Source organism: Neofelis nebulosa, chromosome 18 (genome assembly GCF_028018385.1).
Source record: "Neofelis nebulosa isolate mNeoNeb1 chromosome 18, mNeoNeb1.pri, whole genome shotgun sequence".
NCBI classification, from domain to species: Eukaryota; Metazoa; Chordata; class Mammalia; order Carnivora; family Felidae; genus Neofelis; species Neofelis nebulosa.
Genome location: NC_080799.1, coordinates 27888294 through 27904878, shown reverse-complemented (window position 1 = coordinate 27904878; position 16585 = coordinate 27888294). Strand labels below are relative to the sequence as shown.

Below are 16585 nucleotides of genomic sequence, written 5' to 3'. Positions count from 1 at the left end.
CAGATCTACCTTATTATTTTTAACATTATTTATTTAATGTTATTATTTTTTATTTATTTTTGAGAGAGATAATGAGAGTGTGTGAACACGTGCGAGCAGGGAAGGAGCAAAGAGAGAGGAAGAGAGAGAATCCCAAGCAGACTCTGCACTCACAGCGTGGAGCCAGACGTGGGGCTTGATCTCACAGACCACGAGATCATGACCTGAGCTGAAATCAGGAGTCGCACGCTTAACCAACTGAGCCATCCAGGCTCTCCCAACCTTACTCTTTTTTAATGGCTACATTAGTATACCACTGTAAATGTACTATGATTTAACTAGTCCTTTATTTGGAAGCTTTTAGTTTGGGGTTTTGGAGGGGAGCATAGAGGGGGGAAAAGGAAGATGTGTAAGAATTTCTACTTACTTATGCCAGTAAATAAAAATGTCTTTTCCATGAAGAGAAAATCCTTGATCACCTACCACACGTTAGGTGCGATGCTAAGTGCTTAGCATGAGCTATCTTACTTAATACTTAGGGCCAGCACTTGGAATAGGATTCTTATCTCCATTTTGCCAATGAAAAAACTGGGACTCGTGTTAGGGCACGTGCCCAAAGTGGCAGAGCCAGGATTGGCTGCCAAAGCCCAGAGCAGGTGACCTTGACCAGTCCTTCAACTGTCTTCAGCAGAGAGAGGTCAGAGATACCTATCCCTCACTGAACTCTCGTGAACATGAAATGAGGGCACTCAGTGAATGAGAGTGGTTTTTTTGCTGTGGTTCCCACTCCAGTTAGACCCCACCTATGGGATGTTAGATCTGAAAGTCACCATGAGGTTATAGGCAAAAGCTTCTCAACTGCAGTCATTGCTGGATGACCCTGGTGATTTTTGTCACATCTCTGCCACGTGTACTATTTTAAAACATCAATTCTACATGGATTATTGAAGGAAACTATCAGTACCATAATCACGAAGCCCATATCGCTTGCCGTAATTAGGATGCAGCCATAACAATAAATACAACGAAAGCAAACAAAACAATGATATTAAATTCTAACTTGAAACCTATCGGCCAGAGAAGGCAGTAGGCCTAGGATTTGCTTTCCCTTTGTTTATTTTTTTTTTAAGTTTACTTATTTATTTTGAGAGAGAGAGAGAGAGAAAGAGAGGGAATCCCAAGCAGGCTCCACACTGTCAGTGCTTAACCCGATGCAGGGACTTGAACTCACGAACTGTGAGATCCAAAATCAAGAGTTGGATGCTCAACCGACTGAGCCACCCAGGCGCCTCTTTCCCTTTGTTTAAAAGGGAGACTCAACACTTAGCATAATGAAAGACAGGCTTACTAGCTCTGAGCTGAAGTTTTTTATTTTATTTTTGTTTTTCTTATTTTTCTTTCTTTACTTTTTTGGTCAAAGAGAAATGGAAAGAGCAGAACTCTCTCACTGGTACCATGTGAGGTATTTAATGGAGAAAGCACTGCTTCACATCTTCTTCCCTCTTAGGGCCGGAGTATATCCCAGTCCACGTGAGATGCGGCCACACAGCCACGGTGCCTCCTTTTGGAGTGCTCCTGGGGTCAGGGCATTCACTCTGCACTTGGAGTGGGGTTTGTGTGGCAGGATCGAGAAGGAACTTAGCCCAGACCCCCTGATGGGCAGAGCTGCTTGAACCTCAGGTTCTAGAGTCAGGCCTGGCTTGATATCCCAGTGTTGCCAGTTGCTTACAGTATCACCTTGGGCAAGTCCTAACTGGGTCTTCTCATCTATAAAATTGGAACGAAGGTATCCACCTCAAGAATTATTATTAGTCTGGGCACTTGGAGGCCGCAGTTGGTTAAGCATCCGACTCCTGATCTCGGCTCAGATCATGATCTCACAGTTCATGAGTTCAAGCCGCACATCAGACTCTGCGTTGATGGTGCAGAGCCCACTTGGGATTCTGTCTCTTTCTCCCCCTCTCTCTGCCCCTCCCCTGCTTGTGTGCTCGCTCTGTCTCTCTCTCTCTCTCTTTCAAAAAATAAATAAATGAATAAATAAATAAATGTTAAAATTTTATTTTTATTTATTTTTAATTTTTTTTGTTTATTTATTTTTGAAAGAGAGAAAGACAGAGCGTTAGCAGGGGAGGGGCAGAGAGAGAAGGAGACATGGAATCTGAAGGAGGCTCCAAGCCCTGAGCTGTCAATACAGAGCCCGATGCGGGGCTTGAACCCACGAGCCGTGAGATCATGACCTGAGCTGAAGTCAGATGCTTAACCGACTGAGCCACCCAGGCACCCCTAAACTTAAAAAATTAAAAAAAAAAGAAAAGAATTATTGTTAGTCTAAAATGAGTTTGTGTTTGTGCTGAGCCTGGCACCCCGAAAGAGTACTGTGTTTAGGTGTCTGTTGTCTACACAGCCTCCAGGAACTCAAGCTCTGGGTGAAGAAGCTCCAGCCTGATGGGGGCAGCAATCTGCTACAAGCCCTGAGGAAAATCTTCACCCTGAAGGGACTGAATTCTCTGGTGATCATAATGGGCAGCTGGTAGGTCTCCTTTCCTACGTGGGTAACAGACCACATCAAGGGGGCTGGAGAACCAATCCATTGTTAGAGGAAAGACCATCAAGCATGACTCTTCACACACGCTTGAGAGAAGGATTTCGTTCACAGGCCATCTGTCCACAGGTGTCAGGGCAGGGGGCAGCCAGGGCAGGCCAGACCTGCAGTACACTCCTCCCCACACGTTCCCCAGGTGACCTGAAACACATGTGGTCAGTTCGATTTGGTAGATGTTCCCGTTTTCTCTGGATGGTCCTCAAAGTGATTTGACCTGGGGAACCCTGTTTTCTTCTGTCTTCTCCCCAGCCCAGATCAGCCTTCTGAAATTCTGTCCAACTACATCCAACAGTCCACTGTGGGACGGGACCTCATCACCCGCATCATCACCTACAAATGCAACGATCAGGTGCCCCCTGTAAGTACTGGGATTCTCCAATGTTTCCCTTGGATTGGCCATAGGGAGCTAGCTGGGCCAGCGCTGGGGGCTCCGTGCATGGACAGGGACCCCCTCCCAAACTACGGACCAGAACACAACTCTCCTTGTACCTAATTCTCCCTTTGGGCAGTTGGGAGGCTCAGTCAAGGAGAAGGCTTGTCAGACTACTGGCATTGCCCTATGGAGAGCTGACCCTGTCTCCCTCCCTACAGGCTGTCCTAAAGAACCTTGCAGAAGCTCTTGGGGGCTACTATCACTGCTATAGCACAGAGACGGAGGTAAGCCCTTCTGTCAACACGCGGTGTCCCTCTCCTCCCTCCCTGCCTGGCTCCAAGGCTGTTTCTGGGGGATCTGTACTTGCTTCCCTCCCCCACCACCATGCTCAGTATAATCAGGTCAAAATGAATATGTGGGAATAGCAGGGACAGCATGAAGTCACAGGAGATCCTTTGCTCAGCATGCGCGATGAGTTGATTGTGCACCAGTGTGCCTAGAAGACTTTTAACGCATTGCCGGTAGAATCCAAAATCTCTATCCAGTCGACAACAATGTGGGCCCTACTCCACCTCTGCTCCCATCAAAGCTGTGAGTCTGAAACAGTTGTCTCAGTTCTTCCTCCAAGTACATCCCTGCTACTGCAGGGTCAACTGTGAGTGAGCCATCAGTTCTGTACCAATCCGTCCGTTCGTGCCACCTGTGTCCACAATGGAGGTAACAATTAGCAAATGTGTATGGAGCCATTTGGCGGATTGAAAATCCAACTGTCTGTTCAGCTAACAGGCTGTGTCTTGCCTGTAACCATGAATAGCCATAAGCAAATGAATATTTGCATCTCACAGTGTTCGAGTGTCGCCATGTCTAGCATTTAACACCAAGGAGCCAGGGTCAGGCAACATTTTCCTTGGGTAACACCCCTTCTGTTTATGTCATTTCTGTCATTTTCCAGACTCTGTTTGTTGAGGCCATGGACTACAGGGGCTAGGACGGTACAGTAAATGAATGAAACTGGCTGATTTAAGAAATCTTTTATCTTGGGGCACCTGGCTAGCTCAGTTGGTGGAGCATGTGACTCTTGATCGGAGGGTTGTGAGTTCAAGTCCCATGTTGGGTGTAGAGATTACTTAAAAATAAAATCTTAAAAAAAAAAAAATAGAGGAGTGCCTGGGTAGCTCAATCGGTTAAGTGTCCAACTCTTGATTTTGACTCAGGTCATGATCTCACAGTTTGTCAGATCGAGCCCTGTGTCAGGCGCTTGCACTCTCTAAACAAACAAACAAACAAACTTAAAAATAAATTCCTTTATCTTAAAACCTGTAGCCCTCTTGGCTTCTCTGTTGTTTTTCTGCCCTTGAGAGAGATAGGCTACAACAAATTTCATTGCCTTCTTCTTTTTTTTTTTAAAGTTTATTTATTTTTGAGAGAGGGAGAGAGAGGGAGAGAGAATCCCAAGCTGGCTCCACGCTGTTAGCGCAGAACTCGATGTGGGGCTTGATCTCAGGCACCATGAGATCATGACCTGAGCTGAAATCAAGAATAGGAGGTTTAACCAACTAAGCCGCTGAGGCACCCTGTCTTCTTTTAATATGAGCAAAACAACAATAGAAGGATAACAAAACCCTACAGCTGACTCCGATGGAGTGTGGGGGGCGGGGAGCAGAGAGTGTGTGGGGCTCGGAGGACAAGGCAGCACATGCCCCGTCTAGAGAGGTGCCTCTGCTCAGCCCCAGCCCGCTGTTGCTCTGGAGGAATGTGACCCCAGTGCCGCCAGGTCTTAGGATTTTTCAAGAGCTGGAAATCGGGATTTGTGTGTATGTGTGACTCCTTTACATTTTTTTAAAACTGGAGGTGAAATTCACATAACATCAAGTGAACCACTTTAAAGTGAACCATTAAGGGTACTTAGGGGGCTCAGTCAGTTGAGTGTCCAACTCTTGATTTTGGCTCAGGTCATGATCTCACAGTTCATGAGTTCGAGCTCCACATCAGGCTCCATGCTGACAGTGCAGAGCTTGCTTGGGATTCTCTCTCCCTGTCTCTCTGCACTTCTCCTGCTCTCGTTCTCTCTCAAAATAAATAAATAAACTTAAAAAAAAATAAAGTGAACAATTAGTATTTTCACTATGTTGTGCAACCACCAACTTTATCCAGTTCCAAAACATTTTCATCCCCCCCAGAAGAAAATTCTGTACCCATTAAGCAGTTCCTCCCTCTTTCCCCTCCCCCACAGCCCTCTGGAAACTACCAATCTGCTTCCCATCTCTATGGATTCACCTATTCTGGATATTTCATATAAATGGAATCATATACATTTTGTATTTGTCTTCTTTCAGTTAGCATAATATTTTCTTTTTTTTTTTTTTATTTTTGAGAGTGAGAAAGAGTGTGAGCGGGGGAGGGGCAGAGAGAGAGGCAGAGAGAGAGGCAGACACAGAATCGGAAGCAGGCTCCAGGTTATGGGCTTTCGCACAAAGCCCGATGCAGGGCTCAAACCCATGAACCATGAGATCATGCCCAGAGCCAAAGTCAGAAGCTTAACCAACTGAGCCACCCAGGCACCCCTGCTTAGTGTAATGCTTTCAGGGTTCATCTATGTTGTAGCTTGTCTCAGAGCTTCATTCTTTTTCGTGGTTGAAGAATATTCCATTTTCTAGATGTACCACCTTTTGTTAATGCATCAGTTGATGGACATGTGGGTTGTCTCCACCCTTGGGCTGTTGTGAACTGCTGTGAACATTGGTGTACAAGTCTCTTGAGTTCCTGTTCTCAATGATTTGGGGTTATAGACCTACAAGTGGAAATGCTGGGTTATGTGGTATTTCTGTGTCCGATTCTTTGAGGAAGTGCCAAACTGGTTTCCACAGAAGCTGCACCATTTTACATCCCTACCAGCAGTGCACAGGGCTCCAACTCTCCACATCCTCACCAATGCTTGCTCAAGTCCTCTTTAAATTACGTTTATGGCCAACCCAGTGGGTGTAAAGTGTTCCTTCGTATCTTTAAGGTTGGAAAACCCTTCAGTTATTTAAAAATAGGGGCACCTGGGTGGCTCAGTCGGTTAAGCGTCCGACTTCGGCTCAGGTCATGATCTCACGGTCTGTGAGTTCGAGCCCCGCGTCGGGCTCTGTGCTGATGGCTCGGAGCCTGGAGCCTGTTTCGGATTCTGTGTCTCCCTCTCTCTGACCCTCCCCCGTTCATGCTCTGTCTCTCTCTGTCTCAAAAATAAATAAACGTTAAAAAAAAAAATTAAAAAAATAAAAATAAAAATACTTCAGGGGTGCCTGGGTGGCTCAGTTGGTTAAGCTTCCAACTTTGGCTCAGGTCATGATCTCGAGGTATGTGAGTTTGAGCCCTGCATCGGGCTCTGTGCTGCTAGCCTGGAGCCTGCTTCAGAGTCTGTGTCTCCCTCTCTCTGTCCCTCCCCTGCTCACACTCTGTCTCTCTCTCTCTCTCAAAAATAAACATTAAAAAAATTAAAAAAAAATAAAAATGCTGCAGACCAATACCATAGAAATGGAACACAACACATTTGCAGGCTGTATCTAACACATGGATCCTAGTTTATCTTATTTTTTAATGTTTATATACTTATTTTCAGAGAGAGAGCACACAAGTGGGGAAGGGGCAGAGAGAGAGAGGAAGAGAGAGAGAATCCCAAGCACTGCACTGGTGGTACAGAGCCCATTAGAGGGCTTGAATTCATGAGCCACAAGATTATGACCTAAGCTGAAGTCAGACCCTTAACTGACTGAGCCATCCAGGCACCCCAATGGACCCTACTTGATAACGTCTGGTTTAAACAATCTGACACTTAGCTTTGGGAAATTACATGGCTGCTTGACCTGCCTTGGCCATTGCTAGTAGCCAAATGACCTCTAATAGCTGATTACTCCTGCTACCCCCAGGTCTATACCAGTTGGGACATGGACCAGCTCCTGGCAGAAATCCAGAAGGCCCAGAGCCTCCTGAGCCACATCCAAGCCTTGTGCAACAGGACCCCCTATGAGGAGCTAACGGGCATGATGAAGGAGGTAGGTGGTGTAGGTGAAGATTTTGGAACTGGCCTCACTCCATTCTCCTTTCTCACCCGTCTCCCTGAGGGCATGGCTGCCAAGGCCCCCATGTGCTAAAGAAAAACAAGGCAAAGCCGTGCCCTCCGCTGTACCTGACACCCCTGAGCCGGGTGGGCCTTCCACTGTGCTGGAAGGATCCTGATGGATTTTCTAGCTGAAAAATGGATTTCAGAGAAAGGCCAGCAGGCTCCTGCCACCCTTCCCATCTATCACTGTCCCCTCCCTTCACCCCAATTTGGAGAAGGACAGAAACCTCAGCCACACTGAGTGGGCCATCTTGAAGATAGTCTTCGGCACCCAGCACTTCATTCAGGGCAAACGTCCCTGCCTGGTGACTCCACTAATGTAACATCAGTAAAGTAACGCAGCCAGCTCATGGACGCAGCACCATAAAAGGTATCAGCTGCTGAGGGGCGCCCGGCTGGCTCAGTCAGAGGAGCGTGCGACTCTTGATCCCAGGGTTATGAGATCGGGCCCCATGTTGGGTGTAGAGATTACTTAAATAAATAAAACTTAAAAAAAAAAAAAGCAATGAGCTGTTTAGACTGTGCAGAAACTTAACTGTGAACAGAAGGCACAGAGAATGCATTTATTGCTTCACCAAATGAACATGTGGCTGTGTCATAGAAGACATCTTGGCCTGGTTGGACACAATAGAAGAAACACAGCACCTAGAAACTGGAACCTTACATTTTAGCTCCAGCTTTTCTATTTAGTCTCTATAAATCATAACAGCTATTCGTATCATAAGTAGAATAACTCTCTACAGAGTGCCCATTCTAAGATAGGCACCATGCTTAACTCTTTAAATGTCTTATCTTATCTTAAAAACAACAGTCTGCTGCAGATGTATTATTATCCCCATTTTACTGATGAGGAAACTGAACTTACAAGGCTAAATAATTTGCCTCAGACCCGAGAGATTAGAGACAGATCAAGTTTCAATTAAACCCAGGTCTGTCTGGCACCACAACCTTTCCAGGAGTTTCCCAAAATGCAATACATGCATTACTTACGGTTTGCAAGGTATATGGTTTAATTTTTCTAATATGTATTTAAAACAAGCTCATTATTGTTGTAATACATCTTCTTTCTAAAATTATTTAGGTACAAAAAGGGAATCAATTTTTTAAATGAAATCCAATTAATAATTTAAAGGCTTTAATATTACATATTTGATTTATTTCATTCTTTAAAAAGATTTTTTAATGTTTATTTTATTTTTGAGAGAGAGAGAGAGAGCATGCACATGTGTGAGCTGGGGAGGGGCAGAGAGAGAGAGAGAGACAGAGGATCCAAAATAGGCTCTGCACTGACAGCAGATGCGGGGTTCGAACCCACAGAACCATCACAGAACTGTGAGATCATAACCTGAGCAGAAGTCAGACACTTAACCAACTGAGCCACTCAGGCACCCAAAAGAGTTAATTTTTAAAAATAATCTCTAGGGGCTCCTGGGTGGCTCAGTCGGTTAAGCGTCCAACTTGGGCTCAGGTCATGATCTCGCAGTTTGTGGTTTCGAGTCCTGCATCGGGCTCTGTGCTGACAGCTGGGAGCCTGGAGCCTGCTTCTGATTCTCTGTCTTCCTCCCTCTGCCCCTCCCCTGTTCACGCTCATTAAAATAAATAAATAAATAAATAAATAAATAAATAAATAAATAAATAAATTTAAAATAATCTCTCTACCCAGTGTAGGGCTCCAACTCACAACTCCAAAATCAAGAGTCACATGCTCTACTGACTAAGCCACCCAGGTGCCCCCATGGTTGATTTATTTATTTATTTATTAAAAAAAAATTTTTTTTAACGTTTATTTATTTTTGAGACAGAGAGAGACAGAGCATGAACAGGGGAGGGGCAGAGAGAGAGGGAGACCCAGACTCTGAAACAGGCTCCAGGCTCTGAGCGGTCAGCACAGAGCCCGACGTGGGGCTCGAACTCACGGGCGGCGAGATCGTGACCTGAGCCGAAGTCGGACGCTTAACCGACCAAGCCACCCAGGCGCCCCGGTTGATTTATTTTTAAAAAAATTCTAGAGGCACCTGGCTACCTCAGTCAGTGGAGCTTGCCACTCTTGATCTCGGGGTTGTGAGTTTGAGCCCCACATTAGGTGTAGAGATTACTTTAAAATAAATTTTTTTTAAAAATTCTAAACAGTACAGTGGTACTCAGATACAGCAAAATTCATGAAGGCAGTGCTCAAGTGTCCAAAGTTTGGGAATTGCTGTGTCTTATTTATACATGAGTTATGACTTAATATCTCAGAACCTCAGGTTTTCAGTTTGTAAATGTGGGTGAGGGGAAGCTGGGCCAGATCAGGGCTCCTGAAATGATCTGGTGTAGGAGTTACTTTTTACTTCTTCAAAGCCTTGTGTTAGGAGCCCACGGAAGGGCCATCTGTCATCTTGAAGTCCAAGGTGCCGATCTTGATGGTAAGGGTGGGGAAGGGGCCAAGAGGATGGACAAATCAAAGAGGAAGCAAATTGCTGGGGACATCTTCTTACTCTGGATTCTAGCAATCTCCAGAGAAGGGGGTGGGGATGGTGGGAGGGGAAGGCAGAATTGCCTTAATTTGCCAGGTAATATTTTCAGATGCTCCACTTAGGGGAATGGGGTGGGTCGGGGAGACTAGGGATTCCAAGCTCTAAAATGTGATTTTGTAATGAGGGCTTTTAAATTTAATTTAGATTTCCACAGAGACTGCAAAAGGGCCACTCACAGGTCTCTTGCCTAAACCCCCAAAGCATGAGGGTCCCCTCACAATTGAGTTCCCAAACTTGGAGAAGACTTCTGCAGAATGGCTAAAGATCAATGGCCTAAAAGGTAAGTCCCCAATGAGGGCAGAACCCAGGACTCAGGTGACTAACTAAAAGTCATGAATCCTCTGGGGCTCCAAGGGTTGTATCTCACACCCCACTATTTATTTTTACAGCCAGAAAACTAAGTCTTTATCAGGTTCTGGCACCCAATGCATTCTCTCCCGTGGAGGAATTTGTGCCTATTCTCCAGAAAACAGTATCTTCATCTATCTATGAGGTAACTCAGAGTCAGAGTTCTCTCCAGTCTTCTGCAGGGGGGCGCTTTTGTGACATTTCCCTTCTTAAATGTTCAAGAAATAAGAGTAATAAGTCAGATCACAGGGAGTAGGGGTCTAAAGGTCTGTAGTGCGTTTTAAGCTTTCCACCCAGGACTGCAGAACTCTCATCAGATCTATCCCAACTGCTATTTTGCAAAGATTTGAAAAATGGACTTGGGAGATGGGATAAGAGGGAGCAAGTCAGGTACTATAGTTACCTCCTCCTTGAAGGTTTTCCTCTGTGCACTCAGAACACACTCACTTTCCTTGTATCCTCACTGTACCTGGTACAGCTTCTGCTCCAGCTCTTATAATGCGTTAATATGTGTACTTGTTATGTGTCTAAACCCCCAATGGCGTATGAGCCTTTAAAAGAACAAACTCATGAGATGCCTGTGTGGCTCATTCAGCTGAGAGTCTGACTTCAGCTCAGGTCATGATCTCATGAGTTCGAGCCCCACATTGGGCTCTGTGCTGACAGCTCAGAGCCTGGAGCCTGCTTCAGATTCTGTGTCTCCCTCTCTCTCTGCCCCTCCCCCACTTATGCTCTCTTTCTCTCTCTCAAAAATAAATAATAAAAAAACACATTAACCAAAAGAACAAACTCTGTTCTCCAACCCTGTATCCCCATTATCTAGTACAACTAAGCAGTCAATGAATATTTCCCAGATGGCTAACTGGGTGGAAGGAAGGATAGAAAAAAGAAGGAAAAGAATGAATGGATGGATAGAAAGAAATGGTGATGATAAATGAATAGATAAAAGGATGGATGGATGTTTGGTTGGTTGGTTGGTTGGTTGGTTGGTTGGTTGGTTAGTTGGATGAGTGGATGGATGGGTGATGGGTGGATGGATGGATGGAAATGTAAACTTCCATATGGAAGTATGGAAAAGGAAAAATAGAAGGATGAATGACAGAATTAAAAAAGGTGAAAGGATTAAAGTACAACGAAAGGATGGAGAAATTGAAGGACGGAATAATAGGTAAAGAGAAACATCAATGGAAAGATGGAAGAATGAAAGGGAAGTGGGATAGATAATTGTAGCAGTGGATTGATGAATGACCAGGTGGTCATCCATCTTGGCAGAGGATGAAAAATTAGACAACTTGGCAGAAGACGAAAAATTAGATTTTCAAAGGGTCCATGAAGGTCTATCTGGGTTTCTAAGCCTATGAGCCCATGGCCAGTATGTTTCAAGGTCTCCAACTATCCTATTACAAAACTTCCAGCCATATCTTGTAATCAAGACCCTGCTGTTTGTAAGAGCCTCCCCAGAAGGGAGCCTGGCTGGCTGTCAGGCATGGTGGATTCAGGGACCACTGTCCTGAAGGACTTCTGTCACCTCCAGGCATGGCAATGACTAGGGAGGCATAACCCACCCCCAGATGTGCTCAAAGCCCACTTCCCTCTTATGCATCTGATTTGGAGAGCCCAGCACCCAAATTAAACTTACAGTCATTCCCCACATGTGCTCTGTTCACCTGCTGCCCATCCTGGCAACACCTGAATGCAGAAGGCAATGGTACAATTTGAATGGCATGATGGGACAGTGAAGAATGTTCATGTGGATCCGCCCTTCCTCTATGAGTACCAGGTTAGTAATGGGTCCAATAGGTCAGAATATGTGGTATAAGAGAGAATGTGAGGAAGGCACCATGGAATGTGGAGACCCAAAACCATTGACTGAACTCCCTCTTATAAACAGAAACTGTTCTCTGCCTCCAGGTACCGCTGGAGCTTTCTACACTTGTTTCCCAGGGAGGAACCTGTCAAACAAAAGTCTCTAATCTTTTGGGGCAAGATCTACTGCCTCTCCCATCTGAGGCAATGAAATATTTGAACTTCCTGGTCTTGTGGCAGACTCATCAATGATTTAGTGGAATGTTTATACTGCCTGGATACCCATGACCTTGACACCTCATTCCCAGAAGCCAACCTTCCCCACACAGACCCTTTAACCAGCCATCCTTTGATCTGTCACTCACTCTGTGGCCTGTGGGTTTACAGAAACAGCTCAGCAGAGCTATGCGGATGTATGAGAGGCGGATCGAGTGGCTCTCCTTGGCCAGCAGAAGAATCTGGGGCACCGTCTGTGAAAAAAGGTAACTTCCCTCAAAGTAGTGTTCTTGTCCTTTGTGAGTCTGGTGTGTGACATACACACTCATCCAGCTCATGAATTCCCTGTTGGTAGCATCAGAAACTACCACTTAGATAAGGATCAACAATCACTCAGCAGAATCCTTGGAGGAAAAAGTCACCACTACCATCATCAATATCAATAATTGTGTATCATCGTTGTGTTTACTTAGGATTCTTTCAGTTAAAAAGCCACAGAAACTAAATGCAAATTGGCTTAAACAAAACAGGGAGGTCTGGTTAAGGTAACTGAAAATTCTAAAATAGATTTGATTGCTGTCTTCAGGTATGGCTCCATCCAGGGGTTCACGTGTGTCAGGAATCTTTCTCCGTCTCTCGGCTCTACTTCCTTCCCTTTTGGCTTTGTTTTCAGGCAGGCTTTACCCATCCAGGTAGCAGGATAGCCACCTAAAACTCCTGGCTTGCTTTCTACCAGTTTAGCACTCCCAGGCTTGGAGTAGGGGTCCATCGATGGGCTATTCAACTCTGGCCTGGGAGGTTTGATGTTCTAATTGCCAGAAGTCAAATGCCCACCCTTCACGCTTAGGGTGGTTCTGTTTCACCCAATTCAAATGGCCTGAAAGAGGCAGAGGAGTTTTCCGAAGGAAAATCAAGATGCTGTCGTGACAGGAGGTAATAGATTCTGCGTAGGGAGAAACAGTTGGCAACCATGATAGCTATCCTTACCGTTCCATACCTTATTGGATGCATTCCCACTTACAAAGTACTATACTATTCAATCATTTAATTCTCAAAACTAACCTAGTTCCTAGTTAAATATATGAAGGATCAGAGAGGTTTTGTGACTTGCCTAAGTCACACAGGAAGTGGAACTCTGACTCTAAATCCAGAGGATTTGCTCCTGCTATCCATAATTGCTGTCTCAAAATGAGAGTAGAAGGTGGAGTTGGGAAATGATTTGAGGTCGTGAAAGAAGACCAGATGGGGCTAAGGATCTTAAAAAAGAGAAAGGTCACAAAAAGATGCATTTATTTCCCCAGAGGCTCAGATACACCTAATTCCCCATCTAATTTGCTTACCTTGTTTCTGTTTCCCCTTCGGAGACCCCAATCTAGAATAATATTGAATGCTAGGGCTTTAAAGCAGGGAAATGCCTGCTCTCCAGGCATCCCCCACCCCTTAAACCATCTCCACCCTGATGTGACTTTACTCCATGATGGGAGCCCCTGGGAGAGAAGCTTCCACGATCCCCTTAGTCTACTGTTGTAAACCCACTCCTATTGACCTCACACCATGGAAAAGATTTTGGCCAGCTGTAAGTTTGGCATGTAGAATTCCCCTGGAAAAAACTTTAAATAGTAAAATGGAACAAAATAAACATTATCTGAGAGATTCGGTTCTCTTCTTAAAGCTTGTGTTTCTTTTTAGGGTGGTTATACTGCTGGATATCTCTGTGACCAATTCCATGTACATTATTCATATCCAGCACTCCCTGCGGCTTCTGCTGGAGGAGCAGTTGTCCAACAAGGACTGCTTCAACCTCATCGCGTAGGCTCCTAGGTCCCGGTGGGGGGCTGGGGGCAGGGGGCACGGGTGCTCTGTGCCACTGCTGGGCTGAGGTTCCCAGCAGGTGGCTGGATGACAGATGTTACCAGCACCCAGCATCCTAGGATGGCCATCAGCTTATCTGATTTGAATCATCTTGTTTGGGGTACTGAATAATTAAATGGTTGCAGGACAGTCCCACTGGGGCGAAGGTGTAAGTGGCCCCAAAACACACAGCTTGATCAGCCAAGATAAAGTAACTCAGCCCATTGCCCCATTTGGATTCTGAGCTGATAAACATGAAAGAGAAAAAGAAGGGCCCCGGGCATGCCCCAGTCTCGGTACATGTCTAGCAAGACCCAATATGCCAAACGTTTAGGATTCCAATCCCAAATGTTAATTATATAGACTTATATATATATAACTATATATGTTTAAATTATGTGTAACTATATAATATATAATTCTATATATTTAAATGATATATATAAATAATTTGATATATACTTTAAAATATCAATATTATATATAAAATAGACATATTTTTAAACATATTTATTTATTTTAAGAGAGAGAAAGAGGGGCGCCTGGGTGGCTCAGTCGGTTAAGCGGCCGACTTCGGCTCAGGGTATGATCTCGCGGTCCGTGAGTTCGAGCCCTGTGTCGGGCTCTGTGCTGACAGCCTGGAGCCTGTTTCAGATTCTGTGTCTTCCTCTCTCTGACCCTCCCCTGTTTATGTTCTGTCTCTCCCTGTCTCAAAAATAAGTAAAACGTTAAAAAAAAAAAAAAAAAGAGAGAGAAAGAGTAAGCAGGGGAGGGGCAGAGAGACAGAGAGAAGGAGAGAGGGAGAATTCCAAACAGACTCCATGCTGTCAGCACAGAGCTCAATGCAGGACTCGATCTCACGAACCATGACCTCAGGGCCACGACCTGAGCCAAGATCAAGAGTCAGATGCTTTAACCTACTAAGCCACCCAGGTGCCCTTAAAATATATATTTAAAAAAAAATTTTTTTTAATTTTTTTTAATGTTTATTTATTTTTGAGAGAGACAGAGACAGAATGCAAGTGGGTTAGGGGCAGAGAGAGGGAGAAACAGAATCCAAAGCAGGCTCTAGGCTCTGAGCCATCAGCACAGAACCCAATGTGGGGCTCGAACCCACAGAGCTGTGAGATCATGACCTGAGCCAAAGTCAGGCGCTCAACCTACTGAGCCACCCAGGCGCCCCAAAAAACATTTTTTTTTAACATTTGTTCAATTTTGAGAGACAGAGCATGAGCAAAGGAGGGGCAGAGAGAGAGGAAGACACAGAATCCGAAGCAGGCTCCAGGCTCTGAGCTGTTGGCCCAGAGCCCAGCGCAGGGCTCGAACTCATAAACTGTGAAATCATGACCTGAGCCAAAGTCAGATGCTCAACTGACTGAGCAACCCAGGTGCCCCCATATATATTTTAAAAATTATATACAACTGGGGTGCCTGGCTGATTCAGTCAGTGGAGCATACAACTCTTGATCTTGGGGTTGTGGGTTTGAGCCTCACATTGAATGTAGAGATTACTTAATAAAATCTTAAAGAAAATTATATGTAACTATATATAACTTAAATTATATGCAGTTATATATATAGTTATATAAATTAACTATATGTATGTATAGTTATATATATAATTTAAATTATAACTATATATACATATATTTAAATTATGTATTATATATAGTCACATCTAATTTATATATATAGCTATATATAATTCAAATATATATATAGTTTTATATATTTATTTTAATGGCATTCCTTTTTCACTAATTAGGGGACAAAGAAAAGGAACCCACTTGAACTATACATTTTTGTATCACTTCATATCAAATAGGGAGTATTTTTTTTAAATGTTTATTAAATTTGAGAGAGAGAGAGAGCGTGAACAGGGAAGGGGCGAGAGAGAGAGAGAGAGAGAGAGAGAGAGAGAGAGAGACAGAATCCAAAGCAGGCTCCGGGCACCAAGCTGTCAGTGAAGAGCCTGATGCGGGGCTCAAACTCAGGAACTGTAAGATCATGACCTGAGCTGAGATCAGATGCTTAACTGACTGAGCTATGAGCTACCCAGGTGCCTCTCAAATAGAGAGTATTCTAAATCAATTAAGACAGTGGTTAATATTATATATTATTCTGTACCAGAGCCTAATCTTTTTCTAATAAATGTTACAGAAAAAAATGCTTAGAGATACATATTAGGCAATGTTTTCATTAATTTATCCATCCATTTATTCAACAAACTTTTATTGAAAGCCTGCTCTGTGCCAATCACTACGCTCAGCATTGGGGATACAGAAGTGCATGCACATAATACCTGTTCTCAAGGAACTTGGGGTCTGGTAGAGGGAGACAGGCATGTTAAAATAAGTGTTATTAACTGTTTTCTACAGAAATAGGTAGAAGGCAGGATCAGACCATCCTGCCTGAGCAGAGTTAGGTCAGAAAATATTCACAGAGGAAGTGACCCTTTTGCCAAGTCTTATCAAATGAGCAGGTGTTTGCCTAGCACATGTGAATGATGGGGGCAGTGGGGAGGAAAGGCATTTTTGGCAAAGGGAACAACATGAGGCATACAGGTGTTGGAACTGTGGAACGTTGTATATTGTGTTGGAACGGAGACTATGGAAATTTGGGGGGCCATCAGGGAGTTCAGTAGGTTACAGGGTGAGAAAGAGAGATTGTGCATGACAGAATAAAACAGGTGATGGAGAATTTATACATAGAAGATGTGCTCAGGAGCTTTTGTACTACAGGACATATAGGCATTAAAGGATTTTAAGCAAGGTCATAAGATGAGCGGATCT

General features: G+C 44.3%; 1 protein-coding gene across 8 annotated transcripts in view; it reads left to right on the top strand.

Moving 5' to 3' along the window:
- The window catches only part of VWA3A (von Willebrand factor A domain containing 3A), a 68569-nt gene that overhangs the window by 29317 nt on the left and 22667 nt on the right, over positions 1 to 16585 (top strand). For 6 of the 8 annotated variants that reach the window (XM_058710892.1, XM_058710891.1, XM_058710893.1 and 3 more), the window contains 9 exons: positions 2384 to 2509; positions 2831 to 2939; positions 3173 to 3238; positions 6863 to 6988; positions 9717 to 9852; positions 9962 to 10065; positions 11620 to 11700; positions 12114 to 12208; positions 13632 to 13751. In XM_058710892.1, coding sequence (XP_058566875.1) covers positions 2384 to 2509; positions 2831 to 2939; positions 3173 to 3238; positions 6863 to 6988; positions 9717 to 9852; positions 9962 to 10065; positions 11620 to 11700; positions 12114 to 12208; positions 13632 to 13751 — 963 coding nt within the window. The remainder of the gene's footprint in view (positions 1 to 2383; positions 2510 to 2830; positions 2940 to 3172; positions 3239 to 6862; positions 6989 to 9716; positions 9853 to 9961; positions 10066 to 11619; positions 11701 to 12113; positions 12209 to 13631; positions 13752 to 16585) is intronic. The other 2 variants (XM_058710895.1, XM_058710896.1) reach the window with 2 other exon arrangements.